This window comes from Anolis carolinensis, chromosome 1 (genome assembly GCF_035594765.1).
Source record: "Anolis carolinensis isolate JA03-04 chromosome 1, rAnoCar3.1.pri, whole genome shotgun sequence".
Lineage (NCBI taxonomy): Eukaryota > Metazoa > Chordata > Lepidosauria > Squamata > Dactyloidae > Anolis > Anolis carolinensis.
This window is the reverse complement of record NC_085841.1, coordinates 11,466,387-11,491,493: the sequence shown is the minus strand read 5'-3', so window position 1 is coordinate 11,491,493 and position 25,107 is coordinate 11,466,387. Positions and strand designations below refer to the sequence as shown.

Genomic DNA, 25,107 nt, shown 5'->3' with positions numbered 1-25,107 from the left:
TGTGGACCCATCTCACTTTTAAACTGACAGACAAATGACAACTTGAGTTCATTATAAAAGAGAATGATATATTAGATTACCTAAAGTCTTTCCACATTTGTTTTACTTGTTTAGGCCTTTTGGAAAATGCTAGGGGGTAGACTTGCTAATCTCAGCAACATGCATTAGAAATGTTAAGCAGCACAGTCTTCCAGACAGACCGCTTCTACCACTTGCAACTGAAAGGCATTTTGCAGCTGTTTGTTTTTTCCATTAATGAATTTTCTCTAGTTAAAAAAGGAAGATAAAAATAACAATGGGGAGAAATCCAACTTGAACAGGTTGCAAATTGAAAAAAGTATTTGAACTTTCTGTAAACATCCTTACATAAGACAGTACAATTGCAATGTAAAAGCCTTCTCTAGAAGCAACCAGCATCTGTGAGACACAAAGTGAGTAGCTGCAGATGCCTACATGATTCCTAATACCAATTCTGGATAGGAAACCACCAACTTAAAAGCAACAGACCACAGCTAAAACTTAAGAGGAAATTAAAATTCCCTTCAACTAAAAAAAAATGGAGAAAAGACTGTGTTAGCTAGGCAATATCCACTGCATTGATTGAAGGATTAAGACAAAAACATGAGGAAAATGCAGTGCAATGAACAGGTTCTGACACAGCAGGGGTATGGATTGGATGACCCGCCAGGTCTCTTCTCTTAGTAATTTATGATTCTTTCAGATTTGCCTGGAAAATGGTTTCCATTTGTCATTTACTCAAGCTGAACCTGCTTTTGAGCACCCCTCCCAATCCCCATATCTACCAGAAAAGAAAAAGAAAAGAAAAAAGTGTTGGATTTGAAATCTTTTTTTTTAATTCTCCCCTATTCTATGTTATTGCCTTTGTGTGTTATTGATTCAATATTCCACAATTCCAATGGAGGCTTAGCAACAGAAGCTAGAAATGCAGCAGGCTTATTTTGAAGATCCAGCACTGCATATTTTACCGAAAATTTTTTAACTAAGATTTCAAACGAAATGACAAGGCTTTAATATGAGGTTCTGTGAAAATATGCAGGCATTATATTCCCCCTCCCTAAAATGGAGTAGACCCAAAATTTATTTGGCTAATTAGGAAAAAATGATGTATGAAACTGAAGTAAGGAGACGTACTAGCACTTGTCATTGGGAAGCTCTCTGTTTATTTGGCATGTGGAACAATGGCAGCAGCCTTGCCCTTGGTGCTGATTTCTGACTATTCGGAAATGTCTCCTCTGAGCCAGAATGCACTGGCTGCTACTGCTCATGCTGTGAGACACCTGCACTGGCTACTAGGCTTGTCATGACGCACAAAACCCTACCATCTTCAGCTTGACATTGTGCACGTTATAATTATTCATCCAAATGAATATGTCAGAGCAGCAGCAGCAGACCTCTCATCAGAGCACAAGAAAAATACATCAAAACATTATCAACCCAGCAGGAAGACAGGGACCATAAGGAAAATTACCCATTTTTAATACAGATGCCATAAAGCCATGTCTATTATTATTCAGAATGGGGTGGGGGGGGGATGGAGGGAGAACCGCCATCAAGCTTAAAGTCCAAAAGTATAAGAAGAACATGAAAAAGGAAACAGCTGTTTAGGAAAGAAATCAGTTATGGTACCTGAAATGTATTCATATTCTCTTTAACAAGAGTGTGCTGGTATTCTAACACTGACATTTGCACTGTTTGTGTTAAGGTTCTTGTCAACGTTTTCATTAAGGTGACCTCCTAATGTAAAAATTAAATACCTTTCAAAATTTAAACATCATGTTGTATACACAAAGTATCTAGAGCAGAGCAAAACACATGTATATATTGCCTTTGACAATACATGTATCTATTGTTGTTTGAACATATATGTTTTCATATATGTATTGTTTTTTAAAAGTCTACCTATTTTTTAATTAGGTACACATATACACAAATGCCCAATGAAGTGTCAAAGCTAAGTAAGAATGAGAAAACCCTGGTACATGTCTCTTAAATCATAAACTTCAGCATAATAAACTGATTCTTTTCTTAGTTTTCTATGCATACAACCTTTAAACATGATGGGATGCATTTTTCATTTTTTCTTTTGGGCATGTTTGTCTACATAGGAATACCAGTAATTAGGTAAAAATTAGCCCTTCGTCAATTACAGGTTGCGTATAGTTTTGAAAGCCTATTGACTTTCACAATCCTCACCCTCAATTTATAGCACTATGTTCAATGAAAGGTATAATGGTAAAGCTGCATGAGCATAACTTTGCAACGTGTGACCTTACATACTGTAGATGCCAACAATATATGGAAGTGGTCCTTATGATTATATACTGCAATATCAAATTAGTGAAATTACAGCTCACATATATATTTTTAGAAGGTTGTAATCTGGATGAGAATACTGACCACGACCTTGTACCTTGTCAAACACATTTCAAATGTGACTAGAAACAAATCTATGATAGGACAGTGTAACTCCTGACCAGATGCTCAGTTGTTGCTCTTTCACAACTTTCCATGCCTACATGAATTTACCATCAGTCAAACTGAACTTGACAGACACTACATAGTCTCTGTTGGTTTTGAAATCCTTTTCTCTTTTTAAAAAAATTATTTCCTTGTTCTAGGGAGTTGAAGGCCAAAACATCTGGGGACCCACAGGTTGAGCACTACTGCCTTAGAACAGCAGAAAATGAACTTGCCCCTTCTTCAATCTGACATCCTTTCAAGTATTTAAACATGGCTCCCATTTCTAGTCACAGCCTTCCTTTCTACAAACTAAACATACCCAGTTGACCAAGTCATTCCTCATAGGGATTCATGGCTTTCAAACCTTTGATCATTTTGGCCCCCCTTCTCTGGAATGTTCCAGCTAATCCATATCCTCCTTGAATTGTGCTGCCAGAATCCAAAACAGTGTTATTATTCCAGGGTGAGGTCTGACCAAAGCAGAATAAAGTGGGACTATGACTTCCTTTGATCCAGACTCTATACCCCCTATTGATGCAGCCTAGAATCACAATGGCTTTTTTAGCTGCCACATTACACTGTTGACTCATGTTCAGCTTGTGGTCTACCAAGACCCCTAAATCGCTTTTACATATACTGATTTCAAGCCAGGTGTCACCTATATTTGCACATTTCATTTTTATTGCCTATTCCATCGTCATTGTTAAAGATGTTGAATAGCACTGGGCCTAATATCTTTATCAATTACTTGGATGAGTTTTATTTTCTTAATGTTCAAATTTGCACTTTTCTTCTGATTTTCTTCAGTAATTGTTCCACGTCTTTACTATTTTCTGCTAGTAGTGAGATGTCATCTTCATATCTTAAATTGTTGATATTTCTTCCATTTTCACACCACTTTCCTAACTCCAGACCAAACTTTCAAACCACATAGCACGCCTGAGCCTTACATGAACATTATCATGTATGCACAGAATAAGGTAGGAAGCAGATCAGGATGACAAGAGTATGTATTGTTTTGCTTGTGCTATGTTATAAAGGCACCATATTATCTCACAGCACTAGACATACAATAAATAAAATGATTTTAATATAAGAAATTCTTGGAAAATTAGGTATTTTTACATTCTTGCCAGAGGGGGGCATCCCATGAACAGCACAAACCAATAATTCTGTACAAATAATTTATAGAAGTCAAGTAGCTACATTTAACAGTAATGACAACATTTCTAACAAGGAAGTTTTTTACTAGGTAAGTGTGAGAAATCTGTTAGTTTTGTAAATACTAGTTTCTCATGTAATTTCTTTTTCCACGTGAACATATTTAATTAAACTGGAAATCAGAGATTCTAAGCCACTATTATTGATTTCACAAAGTATCTGTGGATTTGTCTTAGCTCTTTGTTTGGGATTTTGGTGTAACACCTTATCATCAGTCAATTATGCTAGGTTTACTTTCAGTAAATTAGAATTTTCACTCCAGCTAGCTTTGTGTTGCTCCTCCTTGCTGTGTTAAGCAGAGCTACAGTGATTAAAGTTGAAGGTATCCTACCTGTAGGAAAGAGTCCCTATTGAACTGGAGTCAATAGCCAAGATCATGTTGCTTTCCTCTCTCTTATTCTTTTTTTGAAATGGGAAAAAAATCAAGAGTGAAAAGTATTGAATGTAGGGAAACCCTTACCTAGTCACCCATGGGCTTGAATTAGCTTCATGATTCTTTAGAGCCTACACTAATAATATTAAGTTCAAAATCAAATTTATTGATAGCATTTGGATTAAATGTAATTCCGGTCACTTACTGTAAATTTTTGTTCTTGTCACACTTGAGGAAAACATTCAGGAATAAGTTGAAGAATTGATGAAGGTGCTCAGCCTTGGCTGGCATCCTTTGGTCTCAAAACTTTTACTTTTAGGGTTGACCCTTTATTTCCCTCACTTCTTATAGCAAAACAGAGACAATTTGAGGAATACCGGATGCAGAAAAATAAGAAACATGACAAAGGTACTAATACTCAAGAATGCGGCAATAGTGTTGAACACTAAACTACTGAAAACAAGGAAGACATGCCATCCGCTGCCTGAGTGGGATCTATATGTCTACTGTGAACAATGAATGTTCACAGTAATATTCTTCTTCAGTGGGGAAGGATCCCACAAAAAATGGGATTCACCCATATGAAATCTCAATTATTGGGGTGAGGGGAGAGATGGCTGAAATCTATGGATCTGCAAAATCAACATTCTCTCAAAAATAACTGCAGCAAAAGCATATTGCCTACCGTGTTTCCCCGAAAATAAGACAGTGTCTTATATTAATTTTTGCTCCCAAAGATGCGCTAGGTCTTATTTTCAGGTGATGTCTTATTTTTCCATGAAGAATTCACATTTATTGTTGAACAAAAAAATGAACATTTATTATATACTGTACAGTAGTTGTCATCACAAACCAGCATAACCAAACAAACTGTGAATCTTATCAAGAATTTCTTGTTACTACCATTATTTCCATGTACACCAAACTATGGTACGTACATTTACCGATCCTGCAAGCTCTGGTGTTCTGTTTGGCGGGAATGCTTCCAAACAAAAACTTTGCTAGGTCTTACTTTAGGGGAAGGCCTTATATTTAGCAAATCAGCAAAACCTCTACTAGGTCTTATTTTCTGGGGATGTCTTATTTTCGGGGAAACAGGGTATTTTAGTGCATTTTGTAGTTAATACATTAATTCAAGTAGCAGCTAAAAAAATAAACAAAGTAGCTAAGATGTGTCTTTTCAAACTTTGGGCCCACATTTCACTAGAATCTTTGCAAGCGTATCATGAGGGACCTTACTGAAATCAAGATATACTACATCCACAGTATTCCCTTCATTTAACTTGCTTGCAATCTGAATTAAAATATGAGACAGAACCAGAATGGTTGGAAATTCCTGAAATCGCTAACCTACGAAACCATCCTTGAAAGGCAAAAATTAGAATATTAGCTGTCTGTCTGTTTTTTTTTCCCTCTGGGAAAAGATGAAAAGGTGCCTGTCCCCCATCCCCCCAGTAGTCTTTTGTTTCCATATATGAGTATATACAAAAGGAGATCTCATTTAACATCTTTCATTTAAATTGAACTGTGGCCAGATTTTTTCATCAATGTTAGCAGCACTACCTGTAGTGGCTGGCTATAGACCTAGCTGTGAATGCCACATAGCCTAAAGAAACATCAGCAAAGAAGGCATAAGACAGATATCTGAACTCTTGGTTAGGTTCTCCTTGCCAAGGCTGTACTATTAAGTGAACATTTAATCCATACAAAGAAAAACTTGGAACATTACAGAAGCAGTAAAAGAGGCTCTGTCTAGGGTGCTGCCACACAAACTTTTTGCCAGGGCAATATCTGAAAGCTTTTTAAATATATCTTTCAAAACGTATCATCTTCCCTATGATGAAAATGCCCAAAACTGTAAAATTATAGCCAGATAATCAATTAAACTTTAAATTCCTCCACAAAATACAATAAAAAAGGAAATATAAGCAGAGATATAGGGAGACTGCTGGGGGTGGGGAGATTATTAGGTAGTTTGACCACAGTTTGGAAGATGGGCTATAAAGCAGTGGTTCTCAACCTGTGGGTCCCCAGATGTTTTGGCCTTCAACTCCCAGAAATCCTAACAGCTGGTAAACTGTCTGGTATTTCTGGAAGTTTTAGGCTAAAAACATCTGGGAGGCCCAGGTTGAGAACCACTGGGCTAAAGCAAAGAGATCTTATCCTGCCCATCACTGAGTGCAAAAAGCTGGGGTCTATGTTACAAGGAAAAGTTTACAAGCATGTGATTCTGGCTATCCAGAGCAGCTGTGCTTGTGAACTTATTTCTTGATGACTCCTTCCTCCAACAATAAACAATGAGAAATAGGACAAACTCAGATGTCATGCTACACAACGTGCTAGCAGCCTATTGAGTAGGTAAGTTGGGTACAACTGGAGATAACAAAGGTAAACCGCTTACCTGAGGAATCCAGGAGACACAGAATTGGACTGGTAAATCCACAAGACAATCTGGTGGTTCTATGGGGTACTGAAAAGAAATTAAGTTATTAAAAATCTAAAATTGAAAGAGAATAAATACAAGTTGAAACTATGATGTTTTTTTTAAAATAAATTTTTATTAGAATTTCAGATAAAATTAACAGCTGAATAGTGAAACCAGAAAGGGGAGGTAAGAGGGGGGGGGGGGGGTGCCTGGATAAATAGAAAGAGAAAAAAAAAAGAAAAAAAAAAAGAAGAGAGTCCAACCAGCAGAGCCCGCGCAAAACAACCGACCAAAAAAAGAAATAATAAAAAAAAACTATGGAAACTATGATGTTTATTGCAGTTTTATAAATGGTAAAGGTAGACCATTCAAGGGAAGGCACAATGAGCTGGCTGTAAAAACAACTTCTTTTTTGGATTTCATAGCATTGCTCTATATACAGGGTCATGTTGAAACAGTCATGTTCAACAACCTTGATATCACTTTACACTGAAGGTCCTTGCGATTTGTCAGGAAATCTGGATTCTATCTCGAATTCTGTTCTCTTGTTCTAGCCATCTGAGTGCCCAATTCACGATGGTGGCTAAAACCAGACAGGCAAAGTTAACAGTCTAATTAACTATTCTTAAATATTGGAATCTTAGGATATTTATATGGAATAATTAGCAAGTTTTTTGTAAGAGTTTATTATCAGTCACATCTGCTCACATTTCAGAATGTTGTCAGAAGTGTCAATGTTTTCATATCTTACCTTATTCATATTGTAGTAGTGTGTGCCTTGACTTCAGCTTTTAATAAACCTAGCTTTCTAACACCCTTCATGCTACACCCTATATGCTATATCCTATATATTACATTATATAACACTCTGTTGGCATCCAAATAGGCTTGGCATGCAACAACAGGTTTCTACCTGAAGCAGGACATTTTTTGTCAAAGGGAGATTTTTTTCCATGGATTCTAATCATGCAATTCAATTTTACAATATCTATTAACAATACTATTTCTCCTACTATTACCACTACACACATTTTATACTTTATAGAGAAGGAAGACTGTTCAGCTTTCCACTCATCATAATTAGAATACTTCAGGCCTATGGAACAAACAAGCAAAAGGCAGACACTGTACTCACTCTATGAATACATAAATGTCATAAATGGGACTTGTGCATATACTTAATCATAAGACAGAAACCTAAGTTTGGCTGATCATAAAATAGGAACACTGATGAAAAGACCACTACCTTTCCCCTAATCCACCCTAATAAAACTCATGATTACAAGGCAAAAGACTGACATTCGAGACGTTAAGAAGAAGTGAGGTTAAATACAAATACAATTTAAACCTTCCCAAATGAATCCACCCAACATTAATCCTGGATATTTGCCACTGACTAATTTGAATGTATTATCCTTCTACTTTGTTTTCTAATGCTATGGTCCCTGCTAAACTTAATTCAGTAGTAGACCACATCCAATTGGCTTTTATGGTAATGAAGTTTAGCTTCTCTATAACTTTATATCCGCTTCTGGTAATCTCTCACTGATTCTCATACCTGTTCCTCACCTATGATACACTAAAATTTATTTTTATTTCTCTGGCTACTTGGTATTCAAATTTACACTTATATTTTATTATGTCTACCATGGTTTATGTTCCCTGCTGTACTTTTCATTTTTAAAGGAAACTTTTATTGCTTGCAAAAGCTCTTATGCTTTCTCTTTTTATCATCTTCATTTCAGTCTTCATACCAATAACTTTTGAATAAGTTACACAATGAAAGGAGCAGAAGTGGTTAAATAAAATCCGCTAAAACACAGAATGGATCATGTTTCTCTTCTACATATCATATTTTGAAAATTAACCTTTTTATTCAATCATCCCAGTTTCTGCAACCTTTTTGTCCTGTAGAGAACAATGTCTGGATTGACATCCTTTTAGCTTTTAATACATTAGAATAGAATTAACAGAATATAGGATTGATGCATAGGATTAATAGAACTCTTCAAAAACAAAATAACCATCTTATTTTGAATAATGCAACACAGGATTCAGCCAAAGTTAAGCACTTTTTAAAGTCCTGTAAGTCATACTGATTTTATATATCTCCCATGGAAATCAATGTGAGTCAAGTGTATTTAACCTTTGCTGGATCATGCACATAAACCTATGGGTTTGACTTCTTTAAATTAACTATAACGTATGAATGAGCATTTCAGTTCAGTGTATTTATTACATATATTACTATAAATCAAATCCCCATGTCAGTAAGCACACGTTTTATATATTAATTTTCTCCCATGGCAAGTTTAAATGCCAGACACATTTTTAAAAAGGACAAACACAATTGATCCTTTCATCACTATAATCTTGTGAAACAGATTTGATTGATGACCACTAGTTACTACTAGAAACTTGGAAAAGATGGTCACTGAACAATAAAAGTAAAATAGTTACTTCTGTATCCAGAAGCATACTCACTTTAGCTAAAACAATATTATATATTCAAAAAAGAATAGCAGCAAAATTTGCAAAAGCTTGGTTCCTGAAAGTATTTGTATTAATGGAAACACTATGTGTAATGCGTTTTGTAATACATGGGAAAGCAAATTCAAAAGCCTAGGGGGAAACACCTCTCAAAATCAGCTCTAGAAGCTGTAGGCGGTATTTTTGCCATGCTTTTAGGGGCCCCTGGCTATTTCAGTCCCAGGAGAAACATTTTAAATGCAGGAATTGGCTAGAAGTTACCAAAAAATATTGACCAATATGTCAGTATGTCCTGAGGGATACACTTTGCCCAAAACAGCCTTAACATATAGAATCAAAGCTTTAGAATCTAACTCTTAGTAAATTCTAAGTTTAAATTCTAAGACCGTATATATGAACAGATACAGAAACAAAGCCCCTAGGCTTTTGTGAAAGACTTCTTTAGAACCTGCTCCTCACTGAAAATTTGAAGAATCAGGACTGTGTACAAATTAATTAACCCATTTCTAGGATTTTTCTTCTTGTTCAACGACAGGCCATTTCTGGGAAAGGGGGGATAAAATCCAACTGGGAAGCCATCTAATCTAGAGCATGACTGATTCCACAGATAAAAGAGTTCAAAACTGACTAATCATTAATTGAAATGAAGAAACTTAATCCCCACACCAAGCCAGAAGCCTCTAGGATAATGAACACTTGCTAGTTGGGTTTTTCCCCGTGAAGGATTTCTAGAAGTTTAAACAATCCTGCATACATTTAAGAAAGAAAAAACAACAGGTCTTTATAAAATTAAATTTGTTTTACATATACAAACCTTATTATTCAGCGGTTCTATGTCTAGGAAAATCATACCTGAGATATAAAAGTCATGAAAATGGATGTTTATTTCCTTTCCCCATCATCCTAAAAACATTCACCTTTGGATTTAATTTCAAGGTGATTAGATGATCCCGACCACACGAATCTTCGGCTTTTAACTTTAAGGTATTAAAACCAGGATCCACAAACACAACTCTGGAAGATGAAAAGAAACGGCTATTGTTGTAATTCCATTTATAACTTACTCATATTAATCTGTTACAAATATATTAATCAGAAATCATGTGTATGACAGCCATTTCTGCTGCTGCAGATTTACCGCTGTTAATACACCAGCCAGCTGCTTAATGCAGTCATATATCTCTGGGTTATTTACATTATGTGTCAGGGCTCACGCTGTGGTCAGTGAGCACTATGTTTCAGTTTTCCATCACTGGAACCTTTGGCACACACAGCATGTTCTTGTCAGATTCTACTTATGTAGACATTAAACTTCCTGCCAACAATTTGATCCATTTCTTCAGTTTCTTAAAGTGAAAAAAATTCTGCTCAGTTCCTCAACAAACTTTTCGCTATAAATATAGACATTGAAGAAAATGTAGTATGTGTCTGTAAACTGTAGAAAACTGAGCACATGACTGTATACTAAAAGCAATCTTTGTAAAACCACTGTTATGAACTGCAGAAGCAGATCTCCAGAAATAGTGAGATTTAAATATCCATTCAGATTTAGCCACCCAACAGAATATGCATAAAACAGTTCCACCAAAAATGAGTGAGATAATGGAGAAAGAATGAGGTGTAAGCAGAAGTCGATTTAAATTACTGGTACATTTACAAAGCTACTGTTAATGTTCCACTCCACAATTATTTTAACGGCTATATATGTGTATATTGTTCATCTTTAAGCTTCTCTACAGGTCTGGGTACCTATGACCAGTATAAACATTATTAAACATATTCTGCACTCTTTGCAGCCTAGACAGATTAGCAAGTCTTCTACAGAATTCCTTCTCTATTCAGGAGAGATAATTGGGTGCTATTATCATCATCACTGGCTATCACTCGTGGACAAGTATGATCATCCAGAGAAAACCATGTGGATCCATCTTGGCAGTGGGTCCATAAGAAAAGAGACCTATTCTGGATCCGCATGGTCTTTCACAGTGAGGACATAATGATTTCCAGATGAAAGGCTGTTGCAACAAGGGTTTGCTTGATGCGCCTTCCTCTTGGTACGTTTCTCCCTTTTGTCCTCTATTCATGCCTCTTCAAAATCCATAGCACTGTTGGTAACAGCTGACTTTCAGTTACAACGCTCAAGGGTCAGGGATTACCAGTTATCTGTGTTTATTCCATATTTCTTTAAGTTAACTTTAAGACCATATTTACATCTATTTTGTGGTTCACCAACATTCTGTTTTCCATTCCTATGCTGAAAGTAAAGTAAACGCTTCAGAAGATGGTGATCAGATGTCCGGTCAACGTGGCAAGTGAAAAGAGACAAGTGAAAATATACAGTCTTACAGTCCCATCAGAGCATAACTCACTGAGTGCTTTTGAATTTGCAAGGCATTGTTCTATTTTGGCTGATCTCCTTTCTACCCAATAGCAATAACAATCAGGTAAGAGAATGGGCAAAAAGAATCAAGTTCTTATCCTCTTTTAATGGTGCTATTAGCAGGATTGTGAGGCAGTGGGGAGGAATGGAGTCAAGGACAAACCCAACTTTGCTAGGAGCCTATGCTTAATGAGGCATCAATTCACATAAAATCATGAACCCAAGATGGCTGGTATTTCCCACATTCCAAATAATCTGAATTCTAAATGTGCATACCATGTAGAAAAACAATGTTTGCAGTAACAAATTTTACTCTTGGGTATGATTTTTATGTGCTAAGAAGTTTGATTAAGAACAATTATAAAACAAACGTATCTACTCATACACAAGTCCACCTCATGTATATGGCGAGAGCAGGTTTGTGGCCAAAATTATGGATTTTGATGTGACCTGTCAATAAGATGAGGGTCATTCCTCAAAGAGAGGAAAGCACTAATGCAGCCTCAGAGGGCAAGACACCACTAGCCTCCACCGCCCGAGCATTCAAAAAGGCCAGAAGTCACACTGTGGCAGAGAGCGTAGAGAAGATCAGTGCTTTTTTAAAGGTTCTTGCAGAATAGATTTTTCAGCACTGTCCTCTGAGTATGGGGTCATTCTTTTTCTGATAAGAGTTGAGATACAATGTTCATATTGACCAATTGATAAGTCAAACCAGTTTTTTTGGGTCATTTTTTACATATACATAAGTATTTACAGAACTTAAAATGTAAAAACCTTTTATCAAAATGACCAGGAAACAGAAAATTCAAGTAATTAAGAAAAAGGCATGTTGAATCTGACAAATGTCATCTACTAATAAACATGACATACTTATCCCATCCTAATGTTTCTATGTCTCCAATAAGAGCCGAATAATACTGTGGAGGTGGCGTTGTATGCAGTCCCTGAGTATTCTTCAAAGCCAATTCCTGTTAAAAACACATATTATCTTATATATTTGTTAGCATTAAGCAGCTAAACTAACTAGAACAATACATTAGATTCATAAGGGCCCCGATCCACCTACTGCTATTTATAATATCTATTCATACATACTTGTTTATTTTTCCAATTGAACTTCTGTATAAGCATATCTCGCAGTACATACTTATGCTTATACAGAAGTTCAATTGGAAAAATAAACCAGTCATGATCAGAGGCTAGAAAATAATTATTTTATCAGATTAACTCAATAATGTCTTTCCAATGTGACTGAATGCCACAGATTGCCTAATTAATGCTGCACTTAGAATCATAGAATCATAGAATAGTAGAGTTGGAAGAGACCACATGGGCCATCCAGTCCAACCCCCTGCTAAGAAGCAGGAAATCGCATTCAAAGCACCCCCGACAGATGGCCATCCAGCCTCTGCTTAAAAGCCTCCAAAGAAGGAGCCTCCACCACGGGCCCGGGGAGAGAGTTCCACTGTCGAACAGCTCTCACAGTGAGGAAGTTCTTCCTGATGTTCAGGTGGAATCTCCTTTCCTGTAGTTTGAAGCCATTGTTCCGTGTCCTAGTCTGCAGGGCAGCAGAAAACAAGCTTGCTCCCTCCTCCCTATGACTTCCCCTCACATATTTATACATAGCTATCATGTCTCCTCTCAGCCTTCTCTTCTGCAGGCTAAACATGCCCAGCTCTTTAAGCCGCTCCTCATAGGGCTTGTTCTCCAGACCTTTGATCATTTTAGTTGCCCTCCTCTGGACGTTTTCCAGCTTGTCAACATCTCCCTTCAACTGTGGTGCCCAAAATTGGACACAGTATTCCAGGTGTGGTCTGACCAAGGCAGAATAGAGGGGGAGCATAACTTCCCTGGATCTAGACGCTATTCCCCTATTGATGCAGGCCAGAATCCCATTGGCTTTTTTAGCAGCCGCATCACATTGTTGGCTCATGTTTAACTTGTTGTCCACAAGGACTCCAAGGTCTTTTTCGCACACACTGCTGTCAAGCCAGGCGTCCCCCATTCTGTATCTTTGATTTCCATTTTTTCTGCCGAAGTGAAGTATCTTGCACTTATTCCTACTCTGATCCTGGAGAACCTTTGATAAATGTTGAGGTCTCGGGAATCACTTGCATAAAATTAATTGTATCTACAGCTTTTAAAAAGTCATTGTTTCCAACATGATCCTTGTAGAACACCTACTGAACTTTAGTGGAACCCTACAGTTCCTAGAAGCATTGAGAAAAGCTATCACGTGCTACTCTCTGCCACATACAGTAAGGCTGAGAGAGACAGGCAACAGATTAGGGTTTGGCTAACTGCTTTACACTGTTCTTTGCTAGCTGCTTTGTGGTTCGGCTTGCTACCTCCTGTAGTTTAGAAGCAGGAGAACAAAAAAAGGGCAAAATGGTGAGCCCTTGCTTTCAGTGATAAGTTGGGAGCAAAAGTGATCTGTTTCTTCAGGAGGAAGCTCTCAGTCAGAATGCCAGGCAATTTAGGGCTGAAGGCTGGCACCTACCTCCCTTTATTGACTTATCGGGGAGTTTTTGGGAATGCATCAATAACCATGTATTTACCAACCCCTTGGTTACCTTAAATTCCTTCCCGAACCTTTAATTCAAAAAGCCAGACAAGAAAATGAATGATTTCAAACATCATCTCATTTTATTACCCTTACAATGCAGGTTAAAGAGACTTAAACAAGTATTAAGGAAAAGTTGGTAGAGAGAAGAGTGGACATGTTAGACACCATATCTTTTTAACTAGAGATTCTATGGACAGAAATTGTTCCTGATTGTATGACATGTAGCCCTTGTGTCGATTTCAGTTTAATTAATTTTCAAGCCTAACTTCAGATCATGATTAATTTGAGGTCAAATGATTTCACTGGAGAAGTATTAGCTTTAAATGATAAGCCAGAATTCTACAATATTGTGCCTTGTTGAGAATGAGACAGTGTAATGGCCTCGTTCCTCCATAATCAAGAACATAAAAGCCAGATTGCCAGGCTTAGATATCATAGCAAATAAAATACATACACTCCTTGTGTGTAAAAACAGTCCAGAACTTACAATACAACTTCATACATGTTAATTAAGAAGCAGTTTCAATGTGTTTAATGTATTTGTATTTCAAAGAATTCAAATTTGAGAGAAGCAGCTAAGAGTTGTGTTAAATTGCAAATTAACTGCAAAAGCGAGGAACTATTCTCTTGTACTGAAAGAAAGCCTGGCCATTATGTGGACACTGAAGAAGTCGCAAGGGCCTGCTGTTCTGATGAATCACAGAGCACTAATTGGTTGATGAAGAGAAAGAAGAGCAACACCAAGCTGTAGAAATGTAAGTGGTATCTGCAGGAACACCAGAAACTCCAAACAGATTAAGTAGAAGAGGAAAAACAGCAACAGCAAACTGTAGGGATAGAAGTGCAATCGACAGGACTGCCAGAGACTCTCAACAGATCAAGAGGAAGAGGAAGAAGTACAACACTAAGCTGCAGAGAAGCAAGTAGAATCTATAAGAGTTTCAGAGAGACTCCAAACAGATCAAGAAAATGTGGAAGTTTTTAAAATAAAAATACCAAAGCACTCTGATTAAAAACACACTTTTAAGACAATTTTAAACAAATGGCCTTAACAGGAAGACATAATTAGAAATTTCACAACCATTGGCACAGTTCCTCCTTTAAATGTTTCCTCCTCATATACTGTTCAAGAAGAGTTTGTCAGTGACTGTCTTCAGGAAATGAAAAAAATGTGAAATATTCTTTAAAATTAAGGGTAATATGATAAAAATGCTATGACAGGATCCAACTTTATTTTCAAATTCAGCTTCTAAGTGTTCACTGGGTGATAAAATCAGGCATTCACCCCATCACTATTCTTTATGCTACACTGTACTGCAAGCAGAACCTCATCCCACACAGATTGTACTGAAATCAATAGCCAGATGGCTTGCTGCAGAGGGCAGGAATGGGAGGGCATATCCTTAAACAGTAATTAAAATGAAGAAAGGGTCAGGCAAATGAGATTTTGAAATCCTTCCTGGCAGCTTTCATTTTCTTTGTTGAGGGCCATATACATACCACACACTTACGAGGAGCAATAAAATAATGCAGATATGAACAGAACGACACCACATCTCAGAAGCAGGAGCATACACCAGCTCTGCAAAGTGCCTTCAAGCACCAATAGCTTGAATCATTTGCAAAGGGAGAAGTACTAAAAAAAGATATTTTTTCTCAGCAACATAATGTTGTTACTGAAGTAACAAGAAAAAAAGCCATAATTTTAACTGTACATTTCTAGATAAGATTTTTTTAGTAGCATCAACATTGGAGGATGGTGCAAAAAAAAAAAAAAAACTGGAGATACACAAAAGTACTCACCAAAACAGTCTTCAACTCCACCATGAAGCTGACAAGATCCAAGGCGTGCTGCAATCTCTGAAAAACATAAATTATTCAATGTAGTTTTCTTGTGATTTATTGTGATTGAACACTGTATTGTGCCAAACATGTTAAATCATTTTTAGTCACACAGTAGATGAAAGCTGCCCTTACAACTATAGTAAGCCCCCTACTTTTACAGAATTTAGAAGTAGAAGACCCCTGCAAAAATGGAAACACCGCAAATCATTTTTTAAATATAAAAACAATATTTTACCTGCAAGAATACCCCTCTAGGTCCTCTAAGGCAATTCTATAATCAGTTTCCATCAGAAATTGACCACAGAGTTGCCCTGGAGGATCCAGAGATTCCTAGAAAGAACATATTAATGAAATCCACAAACAATTAAACTGACAAATTAAAATACCATATAGATGGTCCTTGAGGACCCATACATGACTACATGAACCATGTGTTGTAGCAAGGATCAAAGGAAAGCAGATAACTAATGCCCATAAATTCATGTCACAGCTACCATTACCCTCTGAAAGAAGGAAACAGATACATGCTATATTTAACAAAGCCTCTGACAAAGAAACACCTTTTTACAAAGTCTTTTCATGCCTGCTCAGTTCCCTTGTTTTCTCTGGCCCCTTCTACACTGCCCTACAATTCAGATTATCAATGCAGATAATCAGATTATCTGCTTTGAACTGAATTATATGAGTCTACACTGCCATATCATCCAGTTCAAAGCAGATAATCTGGATTTTATATGGCAATGTAGAAAGGGCCTGAGACCGTGTGACATGCCTATAGTCACCCAGTGAACTTCCATGGCCAAGTGGGGATCCAAACCCTGGACTCCAGAGTAATAATCCAATGCTCACTACACTGTCTTGGATCCCACACCAATATTACTTCTTTCAATCTTTCCCATTTTTCTTACTCAGCTATAAATCATAGGGCAAGTGATCTCGGCCCTTGGTCTGTTTTTTTGCTCCTCCCACATAAATATTTACAGTCTGATTGCCCTCTCACAAGGTAAGACAGACTTCATAATCCATTTATTTTGGAGTATTCCTAGATAAAAATAATCAGAACTCTTCAAAATCAACATAACTCTTCTAGATAAAATTCATAAATTACTATGAGGGAGACTGTTGATCCTAGTCCCCAAAATTGTAACAATTTAAGTTGTTCTCATTCAAAAATTCCAATTCAACATTTAATTAGCATACCTGCTTTAGAATTTGTTGATATCCATTTAACAATTTCTTCAAATGCCAGCTACACTGGATCCTAGAATAAATGTCAAATAAACTGGTCAACTAAACATTCCAATAAAATGATAAAACTTTTCAGAAGAGAAAAATATAGTGAGCACATAGATGTAGTGTTATTGCCATAAGAAGTTTAAATTTCCTGCATGTTAACTTTTATTCACTGTATACTTTACAAAAATTATTTACTGATTATACGCCTTTTAAAAAAAAAACAGTTACACAGAAATGTAGGAAAAATACAGAAAACAATTCAACTCACTTGGCATTTTTCAGTTCAAGATCCAATGGTAACAGTATCCTTATGTGAAAGTCTCTGCCCTGAAAAAATAACACATTAGGCAGAATATTCATTATTGTTTTCTTTTTGAGATGCATGCAGCCTAGAATCCTGTTGGTTCACTAAACTAGCTTAAGTTCATCCACATAGGCAAGTGGCTATGGCTATAAGTGAAAAGACAGTAGCTATGGTATGGTAGAAACCAGCTGGCTGAAAAAAAAACCAGACTGACTTCCTCAACTATCACTACCGCAGTTTGTACAATAAATAGTAGTCATAAATCATCAGGATTTAAGAATGAAGTCAAAAAGGAATTCTGCCTTGTGAACAGTTGAAAGGTTAACAAACTCTTCCTAATATGGGTTGCTGTGAGTTTTCCGGGCTGTAAGGTCATGTTCCAGAAGCATTCTCTCCTAACGTTTTGTCCACATCTATGGCTGATATCCTCAGAGGTTGTGAGGTCTGTTAGAAACTAGGCAAGTGGGGTTTATATATCTGTGGAATATTCATGGTAGTTTATATACCTTTATGAACGCATTTCCTTTTATGAACCAGTTAGAGCATTAAGATCGGCCGGGGAGATCCTGCTCTCTGTCCCACTGCCTTCACAGGCGCGATTGATTGGGATGAGAGACAGGGCCTTCTCGGTCATGGCCCATTGGCTGTGGAACTCTCTCCCCAGCAAGACTAGATCAGCCCCCTCCCTCCTGACGTTCAGAGAACAGCTTAAAACTTGGCTGTGCAAGTAGGCATTCAATGAATGATTGCAATATGTAAGCAGCTTTAGGAAATCATGGGATCAATGCAATGTTTTAAATGTCTTAATGTTAAATGTTTTAATGTTTTTGGTATGTCTGACGATTTATAGTTTTTAATTAGCTTATTTATGATTACATGTATTGATTTTAGACTTGTAATGTTTTCTTTTTTAATGATTTTTATTGAAGAGTTTTACAATTGGAATAAAAAATAAACAGGCAAAAACAAAAAACAAAAGAAAAAACTTTGAAATGGGTAAGAAAGTGAGGAATGGGGATGGTAAGAGGGGGAAGAGGGTTGGATAAGTGGACTACGGGGAGGGAGGGTCATAGGAAAAAAGGGGATATGGGGAAGGAGCGGAGGGAGAGGGAGGTTCATTTTACTTTCATTCTTCCTTCAGTTTTCCATTTGCTTCGTTCTGTTGCTTCAATTGCCTTTTTTGGGGGGAGGGGATAACTCTTTCCTTCTATTTCTAGGTGTCTTCCTTGAGTTCATTTTTTAAATATTCTTCAAAGCATGTCCAATCTAACATAGGTCTGCCTGCATTTCTTTTCTGTGTGTTGTGTTTTCTTTTATATGATTGTGAGGCGTTGAATCTTTGCCATTTGCTATGTTGTTAAACCACTTTGAGTCCCCCTAGGGGTGAGAGAGGCAGTATATAAATGAAATAAATAAATAAATAAACTTCCCAATATGTTCCTCTGTACCTGCTTGACTACATAAAATTCTATCTCAGCTTAATTCTTATGTGGTAAAGTTCAACACATTAACCAGAAAAATCAACAATGTAATAACTTATCAGTCAGGAGATTCGTTTGCACTCAGTCAATTTGCACTCAATTTTATCAGGTTAGTAGGACATCAGAGATCATTTATTGTATAGAATCCTGTGAGATAATTATACTGTATGCAACCAGGAGTTGCACTAAATATTTTCTCCTGTCCTTGCATAAGGAGGCATTCAGTAACTTCTCATGCAAATATATTCTTTGGCAGTGCAACAATTGCCATTAGGCATGCAATTCTAGATGTACTGGGAAAATTCTCTCCTGAAGTCATCAGGATCTTCCCTTTTCATGCCATTTAAGCACACTGGCAGACATTTGTGGAGTTTTTCCCCAAAAGGTTTCAAAATCAATACAATTGAAAAATAAGTTATAGGTGGCAGCAGTACATTGTTAGCTAGGAGCAGAATACTAGGATCAAAACTATCAAAAGGTATCAAAACATTGGTACAGAGCTTAGAAAATTGCATTTTAGAGCAAAAGAATGCATACTGTCTGCACTTTTTTCAATTCCTGAAATATTTGTTCAGATGGATTTGGTGCCTTTTGGAAACAAGGACCACATTTCTGCTCTGCCTCCTTTATACAGGATTGCTGCCATTGTATTTTATCTATCAATCACAAATACTTTCTTTATATCTCATCTTTTTTCCAAGAGTTGGAGTCAATACGGTTAAAGAAGTACAAAATGCAAGAAAGAATCTTTTTTCTAATAAAGATCAGTGTCTAATCAGCTTCATGCTAGTATTTTATGAAGTGGGTAATCACTTACAAAAGCACATGCTTTTTCAGTGCAAAAATTTCTATTATGACCTATTACCTGTCTACCCAGAAGCAAGCTCCACTGAGTTGAACAAGGATGATTTCCAGGTAACTATGCACAAGTTAGGAGACTTCAGTTCATCTTTAAAATGTAGCTCTACCTTTCCAGCAAGTTTTCTAAACAAGGGTTGCTGCTGCTCAAATTTGGAAAATAAATAAAGGTTCTAGATCTCCTAGGTCTGACAAACTTGGCCTTTTTATTTAGACTTTGTTTAGAAAAAGTAATCAGCTAACCAATCATTATTTTCGGCATTCATACAAAGGAATGGACATTTCACAAAAGTGTCATAACACAGTCTGAAAAATAAGAAGAAAGCAATTAATGTACCCTATAACCTTTACCTTCATAGTATATTGTAGCTCTCACATCTATTACATTTAAATGGCCTTTTTTATAAAATAAAAAGCAGATGTAATTCTGACCTTTTGTAAAGGTCAAATATGATTCAGTGTTTCATTAAAGTACCAAAATATGCTTTTTTAAAAAAACACCTTAAATGACACACTGAAAAATGTGGTGCCATATGTAAATGTTGTACCTTCTAGACATAAAATAGCTTTGATAGGCTCTGTTAATGGAGAGTGGAATTTTCTTGTATAAGTGATGACATTTTGTATATAAACAGTTACTTCTGTTAGCCCCTTTGTTTTATGGAGAGAGAGAACATTACAAAGGAAAGAAATCTAAAGAAGATTCACAGATACTAAATGTACAAGCTTAAGCCTTTCAGAACCAGTTTTAACACAGCCTCATACTGAAATGGGTGGGGAGGTGCCCTCCCAACTCTGTCCACAAGCTTCCTTATACAAATAGCTTCAAGGTAATTTCACACAATATTTTTTAATAATTTGGTGTGCACATTTGAACTATCAGAAAGCAAAGGTGCCTCTATCTCAACAATCCATGGGGGCAATTTTAGATTTGGGGGTATTACAGATTTCAAAATTCCAGATAAGTAATGCTCAACCTGTACAGGCACTTGCTACCCCTTTTTTATTTCTATTTCTATCCCCTCTCCCAAAATTTAGACTCAAGGCAGCTTAAGGAGACCAGTGCAGCTAAAAAGAACATCAATGTGAAATTCAAATTTTAGATTAGCTTACTAAGAGAAAATGCTTACAGTGGCAGTGGGCACTCCATATTCCCCATTTCCAACAACTGCAGATCATAGAATTATAGCATGGAAGAAACCTTGTGGGCCATCCAGTCCAACCCCCTGCCAAGAAGTAGGAAAATCGCATTCACACCCCAGATTAGTAAATGGCAGTGATGTGACCGCAAACACAAACACATGTACTTTGCTGCCATTTAATAATATGAAACATGACCATCCATGATTGGTTTTTTTTACATTTCTAACAGGTCCCAGAAGCAAGCCTCTGCAGGTATAGCAGGCCTGCTGTATTTTATCCATTTGGTCCACTACAAAATGATTGATGGGTGCTGCACAACCTCAGGATGAAGGCTTCTTGGTGGCTGCTCTCATACCCCAGAATTCATGGAAGGTAGCTTGTTTGGCTCTTTTCCTGTATGAAATATTTTTAATTAAAACCATAGAGTTGGAAGAGACCCCTATGACCATCCAGTGTCATCTAGGAACACACAATCCCAATAGATGGTCATCCCACCCCTGCTGAAAAACCTCCAGAGAAGGTGACTCCACTAGGCTCCCAGGCACTGTTCTTCCTAATGGATTTTTGGTGCATTCCCCCCCCCCCCCCCGCAATTTGAATCCATTGCTCTGTGTCCTAGTCTTTGGAGTAGCAGAGAACAAGCTCGCCCCCTCTGAAATGTGACATAATTTCCAATATTTAAACATGTCCCCCTTAGTCTTCTTTTCTCCAAGCTAACCCAGCTCCCTAAAGCAGCTCTTCCTAGAGAAAGTTAGAAGTCTTCCCTATGACCTCCTTTTGCCTAATCTTTCTGCTTTTTGAAATGTTTGCCAGTATAATAGTGGAATATCAGTGAGAACTGTGGAAGCAATACTTTCTTGCACCACAATTTGGGAAGTAAGGTCCCACAAAGTAACTTTTTCAAGCTGTGACATCATCATCATCATTATTATTCACAGAATCATAGAATAATAAAATTGGAAGAGATCACATGGGCCATATAGTCCACCCCTCTGCCGTGCAGTAAAAGTACAATCAAATTATTATTATTATTATTATTATTATTATTATTATTATTATTATTATGTTTATTTATATCCTGCTTTTTTTCTCCACACAAAGACTCAAAGCGGCTCACAACTAAAAAGTATTTCAATACAACTTAAAATATACAAGTATACAAATATTAAAACAGTATTACACAAAATTTATTTAATATGTATGTGTGTGTGGCTGGCATGTCCACTTACACAGACAAGCTTCTGCTTTCACAAACAGATATAGCTCCCACTACTCAGGAGACACCAATGGCCATCCCTCCAATGACATTGCAGGTTATAGTGAGTGACATGAACGAGCCCTGGCAGTGTCCTCCACAAACACCATACTGCCCACCACCCAAGTGAACACTTTCATACAGGTACAATTTCATCCTAGATTATGTTTTTCCTCCACCAGACACCCCAGTGTTCCTTACACTCACCATTGGTGTGAAATTTGCATGACCCCACCCACTACCTCTCCCTTAACCCTTTCCAATTCTTTTCTATGGCACACAGCAAACAGAGGAATTGATCAACTGAACATACCAGAGGTATGGGGAGAATTTACCACGATTTATAGAAGTTGTAGGTATTGGGATGTACCTACAACTCCTGCAATCTAAGAGCATTCTGAACTCCACCAATGATGGACCTGGAACTAACTTTGGACACAGAGCCTCAATGACCAACAAAAAATTGCTAGCGGTCTTTGGAGGGATTTACAGAAGTTGTAGTTCATCTACATCCAGAGCCCACTATGAACCCAAACAATAATGGATCCGGACCAAACTTGGCATGTACACCCAATATGCCCAAATTTGAATACCGGTGGGGTTTGAGGAGAAATGGCCTGGACATTTTGGAGTTGTGGGTACTAGGATTTATAGTTCATATGCAATCAATGAGCACTCAGAACTCCACCAAAGATGGAATTGGACCGAACTTGGAACACATAGACCGAAACCAGCAAAAAATAATGGAAGTCTCTGGGGGAATTTCACCTTGATTTGGGGGAGTTGTAGTTCACCTACATTCAGAGAGCACTGTGAATCCAAACACCGATAGATCTGGGCCAAACTTGGCATACATAGCTGATATGCCGAATTTTTACTGCTGAAGGGGTTTTGGGGTAACTGACCTTCCTTTCCGGGAGTTGTAGTTCACCCACAACCAGAGAAACTGTGATTTCCTTCTATGATGGATCTGGACCAAACTTGGCACACAAAACCCTGATGACTAACTCAACCTACTGGAAGGGATTTGGGGGGACTGACTCACCATAATGGGAGTTGTAGTTTACTCTACAGCCAGAGAGCACAGTGAACCCCACCGATGATGCATCTAGAGCAAACTTGCCCAACATAACAAACTTTAAGTACTGATGGGAGTTTCTCAGGGTTAACCTGGCATGATGTCAATTGTAGTTAATCCACAACCTTATGCATTCTGTACAGTTAAGGACCAAGAGCAATGCCTCCGCAGATGATCTTAATCTCCGAGATTGTTCAAAGGGAGAGATACATTTGGACAGGTAAGCTGGTAAGTTTTATAAGTAAAATAATAATTATAATTATAATGCCTCCTACTATTAGTATATTATTATACCGCCTCTTACTATTAGCATATTATTGTTATTACACTGATTCTTAAAGGTAAAGGTTTTCCCCTGACATTAAGTCCAGTCGTGTCTGACTCTGGGAGTTGGTGCTCATCTCCATTTCTAAGCCGAAGAGCCGGCATTGTCCGTAGACACCTCCAAGGTCATGTGGCCGGAATGACTTCATGGAGCACCGTTACCTTCCCGCCGGAGCGGTACCTATTGATCTACTCACATGTGCATGGTTTTTAACTGCTAGGCTGGCAGAAGCTGGGGCTAACAGCGGGAGCTCACTCCGCTCCCTGGATTCAAACCAGCTACCTTTCGGTCAGCAAGTTCAGCATCTCAGCAGTTTAACCCACTGTGCCATTGGGGGCTTACTATTACTGACTCTTACTATTAGCATATTATTATTATACTGACTCTTACTATTAGTATATTATTATGCTGCCTTACTATTAGTATGCTATTATTATACTACCTCTTAATATTAGTATATTATTATACCGCCTCTATTGGCATATTGTTATTATACTGACTCTTACTATTAGTATATTATTATACTGCCCCTATGTTACGTCTAGTTGTGTCCGACTCTGGGGGTTGGTGTTCATCTCCATTTCTAATCTGAAGAGCCAGCGTTGTCCGCAGACATCTCCAAGGTCATGTGGCCGGCATGACTGCATGGAGCGCCTTACTAGTAGTATATTATATTGCCTACTATTAGTATATTATTATACTGGCTCTTACTAATAGTATATTATAGTTGTTATACTGGATCTTACTATTAGTATATTATTATTAATATTATTATAAAAGATAACTCCTTGCTGGTGAGAAGGTCCTGGCCTACCTCAGAGGGTTGTTGTGAAGGGAAATCGATGACATGACAGCTCTGAACTATCCTATAATCCCTATATTTCCCATACAAACGCTTAACTATGTACCTGGGCGGTGACGAAGCCCTCATAGACAGTTCCTTCCCGGTTTTGAGGCAAAAGAAGCGGACATTCGCGGAGTAACGTCGACCTCAAGCCAGCCGCAGCCATTTTCCCGCCCGCCCCTTTCACTTCTTCCAGGAGATGAAACGAAAAACTTTTTTCTGCCTTCTCAAAGCGCGAGTGCGCATGCGCCACTATCATCTGGATGGGGGGAGAAGCAATCAATTGACGCATGCGCATTCATCTCCTTCATACGAAGTAGGGAATATGAGTCGGGGCGGGCGGGCGCGCGAAACACACACACAAACAAAAAAAGTTGTGCGCGGCTTTGTTTTGACAAGGGGAAGGTTGCATAGACTTTTGAATTCCATCGCCTCGCGCCCCTGCCTGTGATTGGCTGAAGTACGTTTCAGCGCGCGCGAGGGAAGGAGTCTCCGCCAATGAAAAGCCAGGACAGCTCAAGTGATGCAGATTGGTGCAGTTCCAAAAGACTACAGCTGGCCATCAAAACACAGTTTCAAACTGCATTATCTGGTAATGTAGATGCAGCCTCAGGCGTTTCATGATTCGTTGAAAAGATTATAATGCACAGTAAAGTTTAAGGCAGAAGGGGGAAAAAGAAGGCACATTAGCATTGGATTACTGCATGAACTCAGCTGTCCTGAGTTTGCAAGACCTTAGCAAAAGAGTTTATAATGGAATATCTATGGCCCTTTCCACATAGCTGAAAAAAATCCTACATTT

At 37.7% G+C, this 25,107-nt stretch overlaps 1 protein-coding gene across 3 annotated transcripts in view; it reads right to left on the bottom strand.

The window, feature by feature from the left end:
• Window positions 1-24,640, bottom strand: part of fancl (FA complementation group L) — a 43,276-nt gene extending 18,636 nt beyond the window's left edge. For 2 of the 3 annotated variants that reach the window (XM_062970280.1, XM_016990726.2), the window contains exons 1-7: window positions 24,370-24,640; window positions 17,286-17,344; window positions 16,982-17,042; window positions 15,740-15,796; window positions 12,241-12,338; window positions 9,908-10,004; window positions 6,477-6,545 (exon numbers count right to left, since the gene is read on the bottom strand). In XM_062970280.1, coding sequence (XP_062826350.1) covers window positions 6,477-6,545; window positions 9,908-10,004; window positions 12,241-12,338; window positions 15,740-15,796; window positions 16,982-17,042; window positions 17,286-17,344; window positions 24,370-24,603 — 675 coding nt within the window. In that variant the 5' untranslated portion in view covers window positions 24,604-24,640. The remainder of the gene's footprint in view (window positions 1-6,476; window positions 6,546-9,907; window positions 10,005-12,240; window positions 12,339-15,739; window positions 15,797-16,981; window positions 17,043-17,285; window positions 17,345-24,369) is intronic. The other variant, XM_003216144.4, reaches the window with a different exon arrangement.
• Window positions 24,641-25,107: the final 467 nt, after the last annotated feature.